Source organism: Barbatula barbatula (genome assembly GCF_947034865.1).
Source record: "Barbatula barbatula genome assembly, chromosome: 17".
Lineage (NCBI taxonomy): Eukaryota > Metazoa > Chordata > Actinopteri > Cypriniformes > Nemacheilidae > Barbatula > Barbatula barbatula.
The window spans coordinates 982,880-1,001,057 of record NC_136780.1 but is presented as its reverse complement, the minus strand read 5'-3'; the positions used below and the strand labels follow the sequence as shown (position 1 = coordinate 1,001,057).

General features: G+C 39.4%; 2 protein-coding genes across 3 annotated transcripts; both read left to right on the top strand.

Moving 5' to 3' along the window:
• Nucleotides 1-319: 319 nt before the first annotated feature.
• LOC306907033 (uncharacterized protein) lies at nt 320-7,039 on the top strand. 2 transcript variants are annotated; one of them, XR_013787884.1, is made up of 9 exons: nt 320-521; nt 1,246-1,533; nt 3,121-3,144; nt 3,335-3,414; nt 3,610-3,709; nt 4,329-4,442; nt 4,646-4,822; nt 4,935-5,511; nt 5,582-5,790. XR_013787884.1 is itself a non-coding variant. In XM_079478860.1 (8 exons), the coding sequence occupies exons 1-8, from the start codon at nt 488-490 to the stop codon at nt 4,997-4,999; spliced, it is 882 nt and encodes a 293-aa protein (XP_079334986.1). In that variant the 5' UTR covers nt 320-487; the 3' UTR covers nt 5,000-7,039. The 2 variants fall into 2 exon arrangements, 1 of the variants encoding a protein (XP_079334986.1); XM_079478860.1 differs by having other exon boundaries at nt 4,935-7,039.
• A 1,261-nt stretch (nt 7,040-8,300) lies between these two features.
• Nucleotides 8,301-16,303, top strand: rnf150b (ring finger protein 150b). Its single transcript, XM_079478678.1, has 7 exons — nt 8,301-9,055; nt 11,161-11,411; nt 12,117-12,188; nt 12,290-12,372; nt 14,252-14,348; nt 14,544-14,748; nt 14,916-16,303. The coding sequence occupies exons 1-7, from the start codon at nt 8,599-8,601 to the stop codon at nt 15,014-15,016; spliced, it is 1,266 nt and encodes a 421-aa protein (XP_079334804.1). The 5' UTR covers nt 8,301-8,598; the 3' UTR covers nt 15,017-16,303.
• The last annotated feature ends 1,875 nt before the right edge of the window (nt 16,304-18,178 follow it).

The following is an 18,178-nucleotide window of genomic DNA, read 5'->3' as shown; positions in this document are numbered from 1 at the left end:
TGTTGACTTCAATTTCTGTCCCTGAGGGGTCGCCATTTAGCTAAAATGAGATCCTCCTCCTCTGTCACATCATCGTCAACATTGTAAAACTCAAAGACCTTTTAAAATCCAAAGAAAGTATTTTTCTTTTTTTATTTAGAAAATAACATGAAAGCTACTCCCATCAACCTCACAACAAGTATGTGTGGTGTCTTATTTAAGAAATATTAAGAGAATGAAGAGATATGCCGTTCATTCTTCTGATGGGTAAGCGTTTCTGCTTGCAGCAGACATCTTGCTTTCAGGTTGTATGAAGAGGAAGTTTGTCTGAAAGCTTTGAGAAGCTGCAGGCTCGTGTGCATGTGTGTGCTGGCATCCTGTTGAGGCCTGATGTGGTTAGTGTGCTTTAAAGCCAGTGTCTGTGAAAACGTGTCAGTGAAATAAAATAGAGTTTGATGCTGTTGAGCAGGATTGTATCTGTTTGAAGAAGAACAACACACTGCTGAAGATGAAGACTTACTTTGTCCTTTTACACGTTTTTGGTAAGTTGCTTTAAGTTCTTTCGTCAGAAGTATGTGTTTTGGAATATTCAGGGATGAAAGCGCGTCTTTTATAAAGATGTCTCTGAACGGGCCTTTAATAATATTTCACTTGTATTTAGGACTTTGAAGATCTATCAAAAACTGAGAACAGAGAATCACATATTATGTCATTATTATGGTCATTTATAAATGAAATGAAGTCAATAAACATTGATTCATTTTTTTACTAAACTTAAATAAGAGGCTAATTGCACGAGAGTACATTAATTAAATGAACAAAATGCAACTTCTCAAAAAAGTTCATATTTATATTAAATTCAAAATGATAATCACTTCAATCTTCCCAACCATTTTATTTCGAGAACGTCTTTCCTTTAGAAAAGAGAAAAATCACGAATGATCTTGTTTTATATCGCAGTCATTTCAACAAGGAATTAGAGAATGTATTATTTATTCTTTAGGATATTCTTCATTGAATTCCTTCATTCGATTGAGCTCTGAACGAGTAACCTCTGAGCAAACCCGTCTCTAATGTGATACAAATGTAAATAAATGTAATAGTGGTATAAAAGCTATAGTTTTAAACCATGTGTTATATTTGTTACTTTTTGTATTTTTGAATACAGACACAATGATGTGATTGTCATGAAATCATACTCTTTGAGAAGCGAGATGTACAGACGTATAATCCACCATCATGTTGTATTGTGTGTGTTTTTTCCAGTTTTTCTTCTCATGTTGGATTGTGGGATGTTCTCCACATCATCACCATCATCGTCCTCACAGGAGTCCCCGACTGCAAGCTACAACATTCCCACTAACATCACCATGACAACAGCAGAATCAACGCCCGAAACTGAGTCCAATGGGCCAGACGTGACCGGTGATAACACAACCACATCTGCCTCTGTTGATGAGGACGATAACAACAATATAACATCATATACAAAAACACCAAACATTTCCTTGACAACATATCCAACAAGTTTGAGAAACATCCTCATTCTGGAAGGTGATTGGTGGATTTGAATTTTGCAGAAGTTTGTGATTGTTTGTTGGGCGGTTTATGGTTTGGGCCATCATTGATTTAACGTGTTCATTTTTAATTAGTCATATTTATTCGAAGTAGGAATTAAATGCAGTAAACAATTTAGTTACGTAAAACTAGAAAAGTACAATGTTGTGCAATTGGGAAAGCATTTAGAGTAAATAGTATGAAGGTGCAGTTAGCAGTTTAAACTGCGTGTGCGTGTAGGTGTGGAGTCTTTCATGCATCTTGCATTTAGCTGCAGACGTTACCACACCAAAGTTTCACAGCTACTTGAATTTGTTCTTTACAGCAAAACTGGCAGTGTGTTTGAAATGTACATGACATCTTAATTTTACCCTATAACACATTATTCAAAAATAACAAAAGGTTTAACTTTGTAATCTACTGATGAAAATGTTTTCAGCTGCTGTGACGCTGACATCATCTGAGTCGTGTGCTTTATTGAGTAATCTTGAAATGTGCGTAGCTTTTCAGCCATAGTTTACTTTTGAAGGTAATTCAGCCTTTCTGAAGTAACTTAATACCAATCGCTGTAATGTAATGTGGGTTACAGCTTTAATAGTCAAGTCAAGTTGATTTCTGTGGCGATATTTACAATGTTGCAATGTTTAAGGCAGCTTTACATGAAAACAAAGTAGAGGAAAGAGTGTAAAGAGTACAGACAGGGCAGACCATGCTTATGAAAGCAAAGTTAATGGAGCTAGTCTAATATCAGACTATGAGTCTCCCGGTGACTAAGCCAAAACTCCAATGATGAATAAATCGAGAAAAAACCTCTTGAAACCAGACTCAGCCGGGAGTGCCAGTTCTCCTCAGACACGTTACAGCTGCATTCTGTGAATATTAAAGGGGTCATATGTCAAGGCAAAAATTAATATTATCGTTTGTTTTAGATGTAATGCAATGTGTATACACGATTTAAGGTTAAAGAACACTGTATTTTCCACATTCCGTGCATGTTTGTATCTCCTCTTTGAAACGCACAGATTTTTTACAAAGCTCATCGCTCTGAAAAACTAAGTGTGCTATGATTGCCCAGTTCACCAGTGCATAGTGATTGGTCAGCATGTGACGGCAATGTAATGCCTCTTACCGTATTTGGTGAGCAATTGTACTGACGTGTACGCCCACCTTACTTGCGTTTACATTTGGGCGGTGTTAGTCAAATCATACCACGAACTGACATAGATATGTGGGGGTGTGGCTACACGAGGCGTTTCAGGCAGGTCTGGGTGAGCATTTGCTTTTAGATACAATGAATCTTTTGTTCCGACACTTAAATCTTTGCAATTTTACATGTCAAATACATGCATGGACAACTCACGTATAACACACGAAAGCGCCATATGACCCCTTTTAATGATAGTAACTGAGTAAATGTTTATTATTAAGGTACAGCCTGGTAAATAATGATTTTAAACAGAAATTTACCATTGAAATATGTGGAGATGGTCCAAACGCCCCTTCAATAAACAATACAGCTGTGAAATGGGAGAAGATGCTCATCTGTGGTGTGTTTTTGTTAACATTTGTTTGTCTCTCTTTCAGAAAATTCAGGACAATTTACAGGAGGTGAGTTAAACAAGACAAACATCTACTGAAGTAAAGCTTCTGGCAGAAAACACGTGGGACTTTCTTTCCTCCACAGAGAATGACATTTAAATGATGTCAGATTAGATTTAGACTTTTTTTTCCAAATTGCATTTCTGTTCAGATATATCACTGTAGAATCACAACATTACATCATCGATATGGTTTGCAGGTATCATCATTCTGATCTTCATCCTGATCCTTATCATTTTTCTTCTTGGCATTTTGTATGTCCTGAGGAGGAAGGGAAGGGTAAGAGCGCTGCTTTTCCCATGATGTCTACACAATAGCAAATCCTTGTTATGACAGATCTGAAGTGCTCTTAATAGGCTAAATGTAGCTTTGGGAAAGGGTAATGGCGGTTATCTTTACACAAATATGTTAAATGTGTTAGTTTGGTAACATTGTCAGCATCAGCGTTTGTCTAATCTCTTGTTCTGATTGTAGAGTTATTCATTTGACTTGACTCGCAGCGACGCCTGTGCCAATGAATACGATACACCGCTCAGAGAGCAACAAGTTCTAAGCTATGAAACTAAAGGCAAAGGCAAGAAAAACTTCAATAGCATACACATTTGGGCAATTCCAACGTTATGGACGTGACATTTTGCATTGTGCTCAGAGAATGAATTTATTTCGATCCATGTGCTATATTTTACGAAACCCTTGTTGATGAAGTCTAAACATAAAAGAATGTCAGTCTATGAACAAAATTTCTATTTTAAAAAAGGGAAATAAACATGCGTTATGGATTTTTTGGGAGACGACAAACTTAATACCCAATGAACGGAGAAGAGATGCCTCTTTATAGAACATACAATAGTAACTTTATTTGAACTTTAATGTGTCCATTTTTGAGGAATATGAGGCGTTATGGATGTGACAAAATGGCTCTTACCTGACTATGAAAATAATGCCCTAAAAATACATTTAAAGAGCGATCTCACATGGGTTTTTAAACCACCAAATGTTAATATCTGTGCTGTTACCATAGTAAAACACGTCGGTAGAACTACATTTATTTGGTTGATATTTTCATGGAATTGCCCATTTACTTAATCACATAAAAGGTTTCGCCTTCTGCATCACTTACATGAAACGTCTTTGGCTTTCTCTGGTTGATAATTCAATTTCATATAGTAATTCAAACATGGCTCTCCGTTCAGATTTGCCCGCATGTCTGGACTATATTCAGGATGATAAATCCCAGGAAAGCACCAGCCCGATAGTCAACGGTCGTGCCAATGAGACAACTGAACAAACGGCTGCGCTGGACAGCGGTAATGATCACATCAATGTCTGTTGCTGTTGTTTTCCTGCACACTCTTGAAACAAACGCTGTTGTAAATAAAAACACTGAGCTGTATCCTGACATCTTATATTGATGCATCTGTACGTGACACATTTGGCCGCCCATCTTCGCCTGTACGTGATGGTTTAATGTTGCATTCTCTAATGACAGTCTCCTTGTTTTATCCTAAAGATAATCAGAATGTTCCAGAAGAGAACAGCTTCACCTCGAGCCCCAGTCTGACTCCACCCATAAGGAAAGTTGAGTTTAACCTGGATCTGAATATGATCAGTGGAGACCTTGATCTGAGCAGTCCAACTTCCGCTGAAGCATCTCTAAATGAAAACAACAACAACATCTTTTACGCTGGTCAGTACATCCAAAAGACGGCAATGTTGATTCCCATGTGTTTGGACGGTTGACATGTTGTGCATGTTTCTTTCATATTGAGTTTAGTGAGGTGTGTTTGCATGTGCTACAGGATGGGGACCGGCTGAAGAGATCTTTACTGAAATCAGTCTGGATGAGACAAAAGAACAAGTGTAGTGTGCGTCATCCAAGCTCGTCGTTTTCTGGCTGCCTGATCCACAGATGCTTTGGATTAAAGCTTCTGATAGTTGAACAAATGTAAAAGACTTGACGTTTACATGCACACCACGCGTCAACAGGCACCCATACAGTATATCAATATAGTTTTAAGCTGCAGTGTGTAATATTTTCATGTTAAATTACGTTAGACACAATCAAATATGCAGAGACAACTATTGCGTGTGTAAACCTCGCGCACACGCGACCGGCCCGAGAACACACATCTGCTTTAACTATGAAGATTGTACGTACAGTAACTAAATGGATATACAAGGTATTTGATGAATGTTCATAAAAAACAATTTGATTTTACACTTTAAATGTTTTTGATGTAGTTATGCAGCTATATGCCAGTAACTTAATGTAGATTTATATTTATGTAATTTAATGGCAACAGTTTGTTCAAAGATAAATGAATATTAAACACTAACAAGTCTTTATCTTTACAGAAAAAAAACGATAAAATAAATGCAAAGCATTCTGGGAACCAAAAGTCGATTCAAACCTTTTTCTGTTTTCTCTTCTAATCGTGGTTCCCAGAATGCTTTGCATGAGGTTGTTGTTTATAATTTTTTCTGTAAGGATAAAGACTTGTTAGTGTTAAATGATCATTTATATTTGAACAAACCGTTGTCAGTAAATGGCATAAATGTAAATCCACAGTAAACTTCTGCCAGAAATACTGTAATTTCTACAGAATTAGTTTACAGTGTATAAAATATGTTGCAATTAAACATGACTTGAATGTGAACCATGATGTTCTGTGTGGTTATAATGTAAATACATGAATCTGTTTGTGAACGGCTCGACACGGCGACGCTGGCTGAACGGATGCATGGACGGAAGGATTTTGATCATCTTTTGTCAATTCTACCGATATTGTTTCTTAGCGGTCTTGGTTTGAGGTGTGAACAATAGTTTTATCTGTATGAAATATTGTGATGTATTTTGTTATTCGTTATGGTCTGCTCTTTAAAGCTGAACTCCTGAAATGAGAGAGACATTATAATGTGTGTCTGAAAATAGCTGAGGGAACTTCCCTGACAGAAGGGACATGCTGAAGAAACGTTTCAGAACAACTGGGGTCCGTTTCAGAAAGGAGGTTTAGTAAAAATGAGCCTTCTATATTAACCCTGAAATGAGGGAAACTCTGTGTTCTCTGTTTCAGAATGTGAGTTATGTCAAAACCGAGAAAGCAGAGTAACTCAAGCCGTTTCTAAAAGAGTAACTACAGTAACTTACTCTGTGAACCTAACCTGGTCTGGAGCAGGTTTTTGGTAAACCCAGAGTTTATTTCGATCTCATTCAATAAAACAGTCACACCTTTTCATCCCACAGAGACCATCTCAGTGACTTATATGTCATATTTGCTTTCATAGAGGATTCAGTACATGAAGAGGCTGCATTCATTCATAGGGACGTACTTTGATTTCAGGAGAGCAATTTAGGACCCGAGTGGAATTTTGTCATTTCCCAGAGCTCTTTTATTACAACTGTACCGTTTTTCATCAACTTATATCTCATCCATCCTTAGCTCAATAACATCAGCCATCGTACAGTATTACATCAGAGCATTTTTAGCCGCCATGTTGCTTTTTTTGGTGCCGTTGCCATGGTGAATCTTAATATCGGAGCTCCATTGATGATGGCTTTTTATAGTCGCGGTGCACACGCTTAACCCAGTGTCAGCCCACCCAGAGTAAAGAGAACGAACCCAAATCAGCTGTTCTGAAGGCAAAAACTCTGAGTTCAAGGTTTAACCTAGAGTTGGTTGACCCTCTTCATTGAAACGGGCCCCTGGTTTTAAATTTAGACAAAGCAGCAGGAAACTCCACATACAGAATGACTGGTCTCTTTGTCTTTGAATGATTTAAAAGAGGGGTTTTTTCAAAGCATCTCAGGGTATTGACCTGTTAAATGTTGTCTCACTTTCTTTCGATGGACTCACGATTTAAATACTGTACTCATCGTGAATCTGAAATAAAAACGTATCGAATGAGATCTGTCTCGACGTCTTTGGTTCAATCTGCTGACACTTGTGGTTTGTCTTTGTGTTATTGGTTAGCAGTTATTCCACATAACTACACCACCTAAACCTGACCTTCATTTCTCAACATTTAGTCACGCTCACAGACGTCTGTCTACATGGGGACATACCATCAAGTTCTAAAATGTAAATTTATGAAACTTTTTCCATAACATTTAAGCACATTCTGTCCTCCCTTCTAGTTACTATTCAACTTCTCAAGTAAAAATCTACACACAGTCCTCTTCAGCGATTCATAACTAATGCGATTCAACAATATGTCAACGCCTGAGCACAATAAGGAAAATTATACGATAGTCCCTAGCTCTAAGGGAGCAACATTATTCCATGACGTGAAATATATCACAATTACATATATTTAAAATGATAGTGTTTTTAATACAGTTTAGCACTGTTTAAAAGTAGCCTTACAGAAAATACATTTAGATCAATTAATACATGGTTTTAGAAAATACGGTATTGTATATGAAGAGTTTGGTTCCAAAACGAGATAACTCTATTTTAAATCAAATTCAAAACTCGGTTTTCTATTATGTTATCATGGTTTATTGTGTAAGTTAGCTGTATTTTCATTATGTTGTTATCAAAACAAACCAACTGCAGTTTGATTGATATCTTCCTGCCAGATCCCTGCGGTCTGCAAAGGACCAACGACTCGTGGTACCATCCCAAAAATGAAAAAAGTCACATTGGTGGAATGATCTGCTGCTACAATCTTTAAAAAACGTATCTCTTCCATCACCACGTCGCTGACTGATTCAACCTAATTCTTTTCCCTTTCTTCTTATTAAAAAAATAAAAAATAAAGACTAACCTCACTATTCTTAGCTTTGTATACTGTGCTATGGACTAGTTTTGATGCACGTATGTATTTTGTTGCTTATGTTGTTATAATCGCTTCCGATGTTTCCTCACCTGTAAGTCCCTTTGGATAAAAGCGTCTGCTAAATGACTAAAAGTAAATATTAATTGGAATGCACAATAACGGAGTTACCTCATTTTGGACCAAACTCTTCATATATACATACACATGATGTATTATATAAGGTTAAAACGTCATTATCAAGGTAAAATGCCACCACCAGGTTAACTCCAGATCAAGATTAAATCTTGAAATAGTTGACACGTATCAGATAACTGATGAGGTGTAATTTTGCGACATTCCCTTGTCCCTCCTGCAGTTCTTTGCTCTGCCGTTAGCGGCCGCTGTTTCTCGTTTCCCTCTGTGTTGTATCGCAGCAGCTGAAGGCCGTAAACATTCGACATCATGCCGCCGTCTCGCGTCTTTTTCTCGCGTTTACAGCCGACGTGCGCGTTTCTCAGTCGCGCAACAGGCTCTCGACTTCACTAAACAAACTATTCTTGCGTGTAAGTGACGCGTTTATACTTTAACAGTGGCTAGAGAATATCGCGGAGCGAGTCCGAGCCGCACAAAGAAAGATTATGGAGTGAACCCGCGAGCAAAACCGTGATAATAACAACAACAACAACAACAGCCATAAATAACAGTATGGCGTTTTCCGTGATTCAAGCGTGTCGTAGTTTGGCCCTGTCCACCTGGCTGCTGTCTTTCTGTTTCGTGCATCTGCTGTGTTTGGACTTCACTGTGGCGGAGAAGGAGGAATGGTACACGGCGTTCGTGAACATCACGTACAAGGATCCGGACACGGTCGGGCTATTCCGTAGCGAGAAAACGGAGTGCGGCCGTTACGGCGAGCACGCGCTCAAGCGCGAGGCCAGGGGCTGGTTGGCGATGCCCGCCGCGCCGCAGGACAGGAACGCGTGCGACCCCAACACCAAGTTCGTGCCGCGATGGGGGGACAGCGCGTGGATCGCGCTTATCAGCAGGGGAAACTGCACGTTTAAGGATAAGATCAAAAATGCCGTGGCGCACAACGCGTCAGCCGTGGTCATATTCAACGTGGGATCTTCCAACTCCAACGAGACCATAACAATGCCGCATGCAGGTACATGCATTGGTGGTTATGAGTGATGGCCATGCATACATGAGTGATTGTTAGGATGGTCGTGCGTGCATGTGTGTGCTTATGGTTGATGATGGTGCAAGTATGAGTGGTTATGAGTAAAGATGATGCATGCATGTGTGGTTATGATGCAGGTAGGTTTCCATTGCATGTGTGGTTATGAACCCTTGTGGTGCATGGGCATGTCTGGTTATGAGTAAAGCTGATCCATGCATTCGTGGTTGTGAGCAGTTATGATGTATGTGTGGTTATGAGTGAAGAGGATGCATGCATTTGGGGTTATGAGTATTTAAGATGCAGGGAGGTTTCCATTGCATGTGTGGTTATGAACCGTTATGATGCATGCGCATGTGTGGGTATGAGTGAAGAGGATGCATGCATGTGTGGTTATGGGCAGTTATGATGCAGGGAGCTTTCCATTGCATGTGTGGTTATGAACCGTTATGATGCATGCGCATGTGTGGGTATGAGTGAAGAGGATGCATGCATGTGTGGTTATGGGCAGTTATGATGCAGGGAGGTTTCCATTGCATGTGTGGTTATGAACCGTTATGATGCATGCGCATGTGTGGGTATGAGTGAAGAGGATGCATGCATGTGTGGTTATGAGCAGTTATGATGCAGGGAGCTTTCCATTGCATGTGTGGTTATGAACCGTTATGATGCATGCGCATGTGTGGGTATGAGTGAAGAGGATGCATGCATGTGTGGTTATGGGCAGTTATGATGCAGGGAGGTTTCCATTGTAGCATGTGTGGTTATGAACCGTTATGATGCATGCGCATGTGTGGGTATGAGTGAAGAGGATGCATGCATGTGTGGTTATGGACCGTTATGATGCATGCGCATGTGTGGGTATGAGTGAAGAGGATGCGTGCATGTGTGGATATGAGCAGTTATGATGCAGGGAGGTTTCCATAGCATGTGTGGTTATGAACCGTTATGATGCATGTGTGGGTATGAGTGAAGAGGATGCCTGCATGTGTGGTTGTGAGCAGTTAAGATGCAGGGAGGTTTCCATTGCATGTGTGGTTATGAACCGTTATGATGCATGCGCATGTGTGGGTATGAGTGAAGAGGATGCATGCATGTGTGGTTATGGGCATTTATGATGCAGGGAGCTTTCCGTTGCATGTGTGGTTATGAACCGTTATGATGCATGCGCATGTGTGGGTATGAGTGAAGAGGATGCGTGCATGTGTGGTTATGAGCAGTTATTATGCAGGGAGCTTTCCATTGCATGTGTGGTTACGGGCATATGTGGTTATGAGTAAAGATGATGCATGCATTTGTGGTTATGACGAATGTGAGATTATGAGTGATAAGGATGCAAGCATGTGTGGTTATGAGCAGTTATGATGCGGGGAGGTTTCCATTGCATGTGTGTTTATGAACTGTTATAATGCATGGCCATGCGTAGTTATGAGTAAAGATGATGCATGCATTTGTGGTTATGAGCAGTTATGACGAATATGAGATTATGAGTGACGAGGATGCATGCATGTGTGGTTATTATGCATGCCAGTAAAGATGATGCATGCGTTTGAGGTTATGAGCAGTTACGATGTATGTTTGGCTATAAGGGAGGGATGATGCTGCATGTTAATTTCTTGCCTTTTTATATTTTCTTTAGCTTTATTAGCTTACATTTTTGGCTGCTTCTCTCTTTGTATTTGTTTTTTATATTTTACGTTTTGAATGTAATCATTTGTGTATGTTGTGCTGTTGTGTTGGAATCTTCAGGTACCAAAGAAACTTTCCAGTGTTAATAAAGCTCTTCTATTGTGAAATAAAAATAGCTTTCTACAAAATGTGTCATGATAGGCAGGGCAAACACACATGTACTCATGAATGATGTTGTAAAGAAATATGCGATGTTCAGGCCGAACCAGAAGAGTCACATCAGCATTCTGCTTATTGTGTATCTGACTCACGAAGTGGAAAGAAAGTTACCGGTTCAGTTCCGGTCTTTGTTATCCTAATCTTGTTGAGTTAAATTATGTTCAGGCTATTGAGCTCGGTTTCATGATCACCCCTAAAAACGAATATTTAAAACCAACGAGACTGAAGTGTGATCTCTCTTTCAGGCACTGGTGATGTGGTGGCCATTATGATTCCAGAGCCAAAGGGTCGTGAGCTGGTTTTGCTCCTGGAGCGAAACATCCCCGTCCAAATGCACATCACCATTGGAACACGGAACCTCCAGAAATACGTCAGCCGCACCTCCGTGGTCTTCGTCTCCATCTCTTTTATCATCCTCATGATCATCTCTTTGGCCTGGCTCGTCTTTTACTACATCCAGCGCTTCAGATACGCCAATGCCAGAGACCGCAACCAGGTACCACAACACACAGTTTAAAGCACGCAAACACAAAACTGCATCAATTCAGCTTTATTTATATAGCGCTTTTGACAATTTTCATTGTTACAAAGCAGCTGTACATAAAACATTGACTATAAGCTAACCATACAAGGTTATGCAGGTCAAAACACAGGTCAAATATCAGACAGACTATAAATTCCTATATGCGGTGTTAATTAAATAAGACTATCAAATTCTAGCACCCCCCCCCGGCCAGGCAAACAGTGTAGAACAGTATGCAAACGGTGGCCAGGAACCCAAAACTCCATTGGAGGAGAAAAAAAACCTCTAACCAGGGGATTCCAGTTCCCCTCTGGCAAAAACTGCTGCCTCTGCACAAGCTCGACAGTGCTGCACAACAAGGCAAAATAAAATAATTAGATTTTAGATTATCATTAATAATTTAGCATGTCTGATGTTAGTAATGTCATTGGATCTCCGGGGTCACATAATCACTCAGAATTTATGCTGTTGCTTGCATTGCATTTGACACACTTTATATACACACAAGGGCATTGTGTTACAACCAGACACACCATGCGTGTTTGTGGTCACATGAGGCCGATTACAGGCATCTGGAGCCTGAAGCCATCATTCTTTAATTAGTGCGCCGTGTCTTTAAAAGATAATGAGAAACAGTGAGAGAGGTTTTCATTAGAGTTCTTTCTTCTGATTGGTTAGAGGAGACTGGGGGACGCCGCCAAAAAAGCCATGAGCCAGTTACAGGTGCGGACCATCAGGAAAGGCGATCAGGTGAGTATACATTAAACATTCACGTCTATTGCTAATAAAGAAAACCACCTTTGTTTAGTATTCACACAACATTACGTGTTTGCTGTTTATTTTCTCTACAGGAGACAGAAAGTGATTTCGATAACTGTGCCGTGTGTATCGAGGGATATAAGCCGAACGACGTGGTGAGAATCTTACCGTGCAGGTAAACGCTGATAGTATGAAAACACTCAGATGTCTTTTAATGTAATGTATTAAAGTGATAAAGCGACATTAAATCTGTAAACACTATGCCATCGGTTATGAGCTATAATTAAACTGATCCTGGGAATCAAACCTGCAACCTTTGGGTTTTACTGACCGTCTATCTCTCTAAAACCACAGACCACTGATCCCATAAAATAGTTTTTACTTCACAGCGTTCCGTTATATTTTTTCATTAAGTCTCTGTAAATTTGCATTGAACAAGCCTGAACAATTTGCTTTCATTTGTTTTCATATGCCATTTTATATTTAGCTCGTACTGCCTCATTCCTCTTCGTTGTTCTGTTTGTTATAGAAAATAGTTTGTTTTAAAATTGAGGTCTAAATAAATGATAAAAAGTAATATATGCTACAGAATAATAACCAAAAAAAGAGAGATTATTTAGGCCTAAATAAAGGAAGACCGTTATAATAAGAAATCATGATATTTAGCCACCTAAAAACACAGCATCGAAATACCTTTCAGCGTGATCGGACATATTTTCACGACAGAGAAAACTCACATAACATTACACATTGTGTCTTTACGGGATGTGTGTAAACGCACGCACAGATTTCAGAAAATCACTAAATCACTAAAAAAACGTTTACCGTTTATCTTCCAGGGTCTCTGTGTGAAAAGGGCTTAAGCATTACAACACAACTGCCCTGAGATGCGTCAAATATTATAAAGTTAGTGGGAAGATTAATAAGATGCAAATGCTTAGTAAATTGTTCTGAGGTTACAAGAATTGTAAGGCGTGCATACTATTTATGCATCCAGTCATATTTGGAGATTTATAATAAAACTCATTAAAAGTATGCACAGTATTCAATGTAAACACAATTGATTAAAAAACGCTCACGTTATTTTATTTAAAGATTATTGAAATTTAAAATGGTTACAAATCATCAAATCTGTTGTGAATGCTCCATCGCATTGGGTGTGACTTGAAATGTAATTATAATAATACTGTAAAATGATAATAAATGATATGCTGCGTAATCTGTGCTTCCACGGCCACTTGATGCTCATCGAAAGCAACGCATGAGCAGACAACCTCTGAAGCTTGTTTCCTTGTCATGAACTAACCCTGGAACATAAACCGCTCCTTGTTGCTATTGTTCCTTTCATACCCTTCATAGAAGTTGCCTCCGTCTTTGAACTTAAACTTGCCCGGGTATGTCACATAACCAGATTTCTGGAATAACCACAGGTGTGTTTGATGATATGAGCTCATGTGTCCTTCAGGAATGGATTTGAATAGTTTGCTTTCAGGAGAGCTTGTTTGCATGATACCATTTGTCACGCTGCTTGTTTGATGGTTGAACTTCATTTGAATCATTCTGTTACACTTCCCACAAACTGGTTTAAATAAATGTATTAGAGCAAAACCATGTGCCTTAACCTTTTCAGTGTTTCTTGTGCTCTCTGTTACCTTTAATGACGATGTTGAACGTAAGGAGAGAAAATACAGTTTAGATTTTTGTTATTCTTTAAATACAATACGTGACTCGCTTTCTTTTTGTATACAATTCTACAATTTGCACGTGGACCTATTTGAGATCTCTGGGAGTGGACTTAATGGGTTCTTTTAATTGATCAAATCAAAGGACACATTTATTAAAAAGCTGGCGAGTTACAGGCTTGCAAACTTTGGAAAAACACACAAACTATCACCATTGCTGGTTAACGTGAGAAAGATTGCAGAACTTTCCAAAATGGTCTATTTGACACAGAATAACCCAATAGCTGTTTACTGTAAACAAGATGAATTCCTGTGTTTGGATATATTGTATATTTATGTTTTACTTTCCATCTCTCTCTGTTTTTCTTTTAGGCATCTCTTTCACAAAGGTTGTGTTGACCCCTGGTTGGTGGATCATCGCACGTGTCCCATGTGTAAAATGAACATTCTCAAAGCCCTCGGCCTTACGGTTGGTGTTTCTAGTGCCTCTTGTCTCGAGTGTTTAGTGAAGTCTTAAAATTCTTCATTTAAATCTTTCAAATGAAATGATTTGTTTAAATGAATAATTGTAGAAAGAATGTGGATTCAGTCATGGTTAACTCTGTAATGGTTCTATCATGTTTAACTGTTGTGTAAATCTGCCGTGTTTAACTCTGTTGTGCAGTCCAGCGCAGAATGTCTGAATGAGTTTCCTCTGGACTATGAGCTCGCTGTGGGAGGCGTGGCTCTCAACGCCATGGTGATGAGTGATGATGTCATGGTAGGCGATGTCTCAGGTGGGCGGGACCCTGGTGTCAGGATGGTGGGTCTCCCTCAGGTCCTCTTCGACTCAGAACCTCTTTCACAGGACACTTTGCCAACCGAGCAAAGTAAGTGTGTGATTATTGTTTGTGTGCGATCTTTAAATGTGAACAATTTAATTAATTGTGTTTGTGTATTCATTAAAAAAACTATAACTTTACTTTACACTTTCCAACGTTACTGGGACATTACAGTGATTTAAGAGATGCAGGCTTACTAGATCTTGTCTCTATAGGTGAACTACAGCCGATAGCCAGCGGCAGTTCTGAATGCTCGCTCGCTACAGGCCTGGGACACTCGGACATTGACACGCCCCCTGACGACCTAAAGTGCTGATCTAGCCACACCCACTCGTTACGCATCAGTAGTTCGGTTTACCCACGGCAACCGGAATGGGTGAGCACGGCGACATGTTAAAGGGGCTTCAATCCGCGTGGATTTTTGACAGGTGATAATATAACACCTGACCCTCAGAAGACCTCCCTCTTTCTTCCTGTAAAGCAGGGTTCCCTCAAAAATGGCCAGAGCCCCAAAGTGTGCACACTAGAGGATGCACTTGAGTTAAAGCACTTGTTCAGTATTGGCAGACAATCCATTCCGCTCTGCTCGACAATCAGATAGTCCTCCTCCTCCTCTCTTTCCTGCCGTCGTGATGTTCGCTGCCTGTATTACTGTCGTCTCTGATGCCAATCCAGAGAGAAGAAAACGCTAAAGACTATTTTGAATCTGAAGTAAAGTTGGTTTATTTTTCTACAGAGATGTGCTCGAGTTGCGCAGTATTAAAAGACTGTCAGTATTGTAGACGCACGTCTGAGCGTTTGGATTGGACTAAAGACTGCTGGCGTGAGCGTTTGATGGACGTTGTCGATTCCGCGTGTGTGTTCAAAAGGAACCGTGGAACTTTCTAGAAAGTGCTCTTGGGATTGTTTGGAGCGGGTCATGTGATGTTTGCCATGCATGCCACATGTCCTGTTTGGATTCCAGATCATTCACGCACAAATATAAATATCCGTCATTGTGTTTTCACCCTCATGTACATCCAAACTCACACGTGCCGTTTTCTTCTTCAAGGAACACAAGGAAGTGTTAAAGTGAAAAAGTCTGACTGTATCATGAATGTGTGTGTGTATGTTGCGTATGACCTCTGTGGTTGTACAGACACGCTGCATTAAAATGCAAAACCATTTTACAGAGAAAGCAGTTTATGGGTTTGAGGGTGAGGAAATGATGACGGTGTTTTCATGTGTGTGTGTGTGTTTCAATCCCTCGTTCTTCCTGGTTTGCTTTACTGTGTATTGTGAATAGGAGAATACGTTTTGTCATTCATTTTCTCCTTGATTGCCAATTTTTCCTTCATGCACTTTATGTATTTAAAGGTTGAATTTCATTTGGTATTCAGATTGCGAGGTTTGTATATTTACACACACTTCACACGGTTATTGTTACAGACGCTACACAAACAACCTCTCTCACACACGTATACACGCTGTATTTCGCCCTTCTTTCGTGATCAACACACACATACAGTGTTTTGTTCCCACAGCCCACGGTTAATTTTGCACGCGTTTCAGTCAGACTGTGCTTTGAATATGAATAAATTTGAACGTATGTGTTTTTGTGTGAATGTTGTGTCGTTTTCATTTACACCGTACAGTATTTGTCTATAAAAACATGATCTTATTCGTGTGATGTTCCACCATCATGACATGAACCTCTAACATCCAGTCAACTACTGAACATTCAAACATTTGAAGGCTACAGTCGGAAGACTTGAATATGATGTCCTGGATGTTTGGAGAAAGTTTATCACGTTGTAATACGTGATGTGGTGATTTAGACAGATGATTGAAAACATGCCAGTTTGTGTCCGTGTTCTTCATCTGAGTAAAAGGAGAACATCAGACTTTTAACGAGAAATAGGGGACAAAACCGAGGACGTTTTATGCGCTTAAACTGCATTTGGGTTCTTCTCAATGCCTGTTGAGAAATCAGTTGAACTGTTTTTAGTCTTTCCGTTGTGTCAGCGGTTAACAACTGACCTTTAAGTTTCAGTTTGAGCTTAAGCACATTTGTGTCTGATCATAAAACTCGCCAGAGCATCTGCCACCTGAGAAAACACGCACATGACATGATAACCTGCCAGCCATCATTACAGGTACAACCTGAGCATTACAATTTATATATATCGAAAACAATTACATCTTTAAATGTAAATGCTGTTGATTGACATCCTCGGGCACCGTGTGGCCACAAGAGGGCAGAACCTGCATCATGAATTTACCTGTAGGAGCCACAGAGTAAGAACAAACTGGATTCATCTTTATAACTCAACACTTTTGGCTTTTCCTTTGTATTAACATTCAGATGTACATTTTTGTGGAGGCTTCTGAAGTGATGCGGTACATGATTTACTCATCGCTGATGGCGTACTAACGCGATCGACCAATCAGAGTCGTCTCTCAATACTGGATCAACATTTGGCTGACAGGCACACATTTTTAAAGATGTTATTTTGTTGTGTCCTGTTATTTGCGTGTAGCTCAATGGATGACAGAAAACAGTTTCAAACATGTCTCGCTAGAAACAGTTATATGTGAAGGTGACGTTATACTCTATGCTACAGTGGCGCCGCCATCTTGGGAGGATCACGCTCCACTGCTATTATTGTTTTGATATATACCCTTACTTGTTTGATTTATTGAGAAATCGAAAGTGAAAGAATCATTGGCTTTTCCTGAACTACTTTTTTAAGTATTTTCTAATCAAACAATAAAAACCAAACACTGCATTGAACGCACTAGCAGCAATCCTCCCAAGATGGCACAACATTCAACACGGCGCGAGTGACGTAGCTTCACATTCTCTATTGACTCTACCTTATCCTGCATTTGTCAGATCTTTGTATAGTCAATCTATGCCTTAACACAGGGAACATTAAACACTAAACTTTAATAATAAAAGCACATTTTTCTTTCTTGCATGAACAGAAATCATTTTCTTAAACCAAATCAACTAAATAATTGATTTGTTTATAAAATCTAAACAATGTCCCATATATTTATTTCTATTATACTGACAAAATATGCTGTGGAATATTACATTTATTTGCTTATTGCTTATCTATCTTTTCTATCAAATACACAATGTTTTGTGATCACACAAAACATTTCTCAAAATATCAAATTTTGTGTATCTCTCTCCACTGTAGAAAGAGTGACATACAGGATTTAAATCACACGAGGAGGAATAAATGATGACAATTTTGATTTTTCAATGATAATACCTTTAATAACTGATAATTGGTTAATCATGACCTAACAGTAGCCATGTTTTTTTATTGTTGATTGACAGAGAAGTCTGCACACATCATATAAAGTCAAGGCAAGAGTTCTCTCATCAGTCTATGTGTTATGACAGCCCATCTGCAGTCAACACGTCTCCATCATCAGGAGGTTGTGACAGTCATTGGATGTTAGCCGCCATCTTGGGAGGATCATT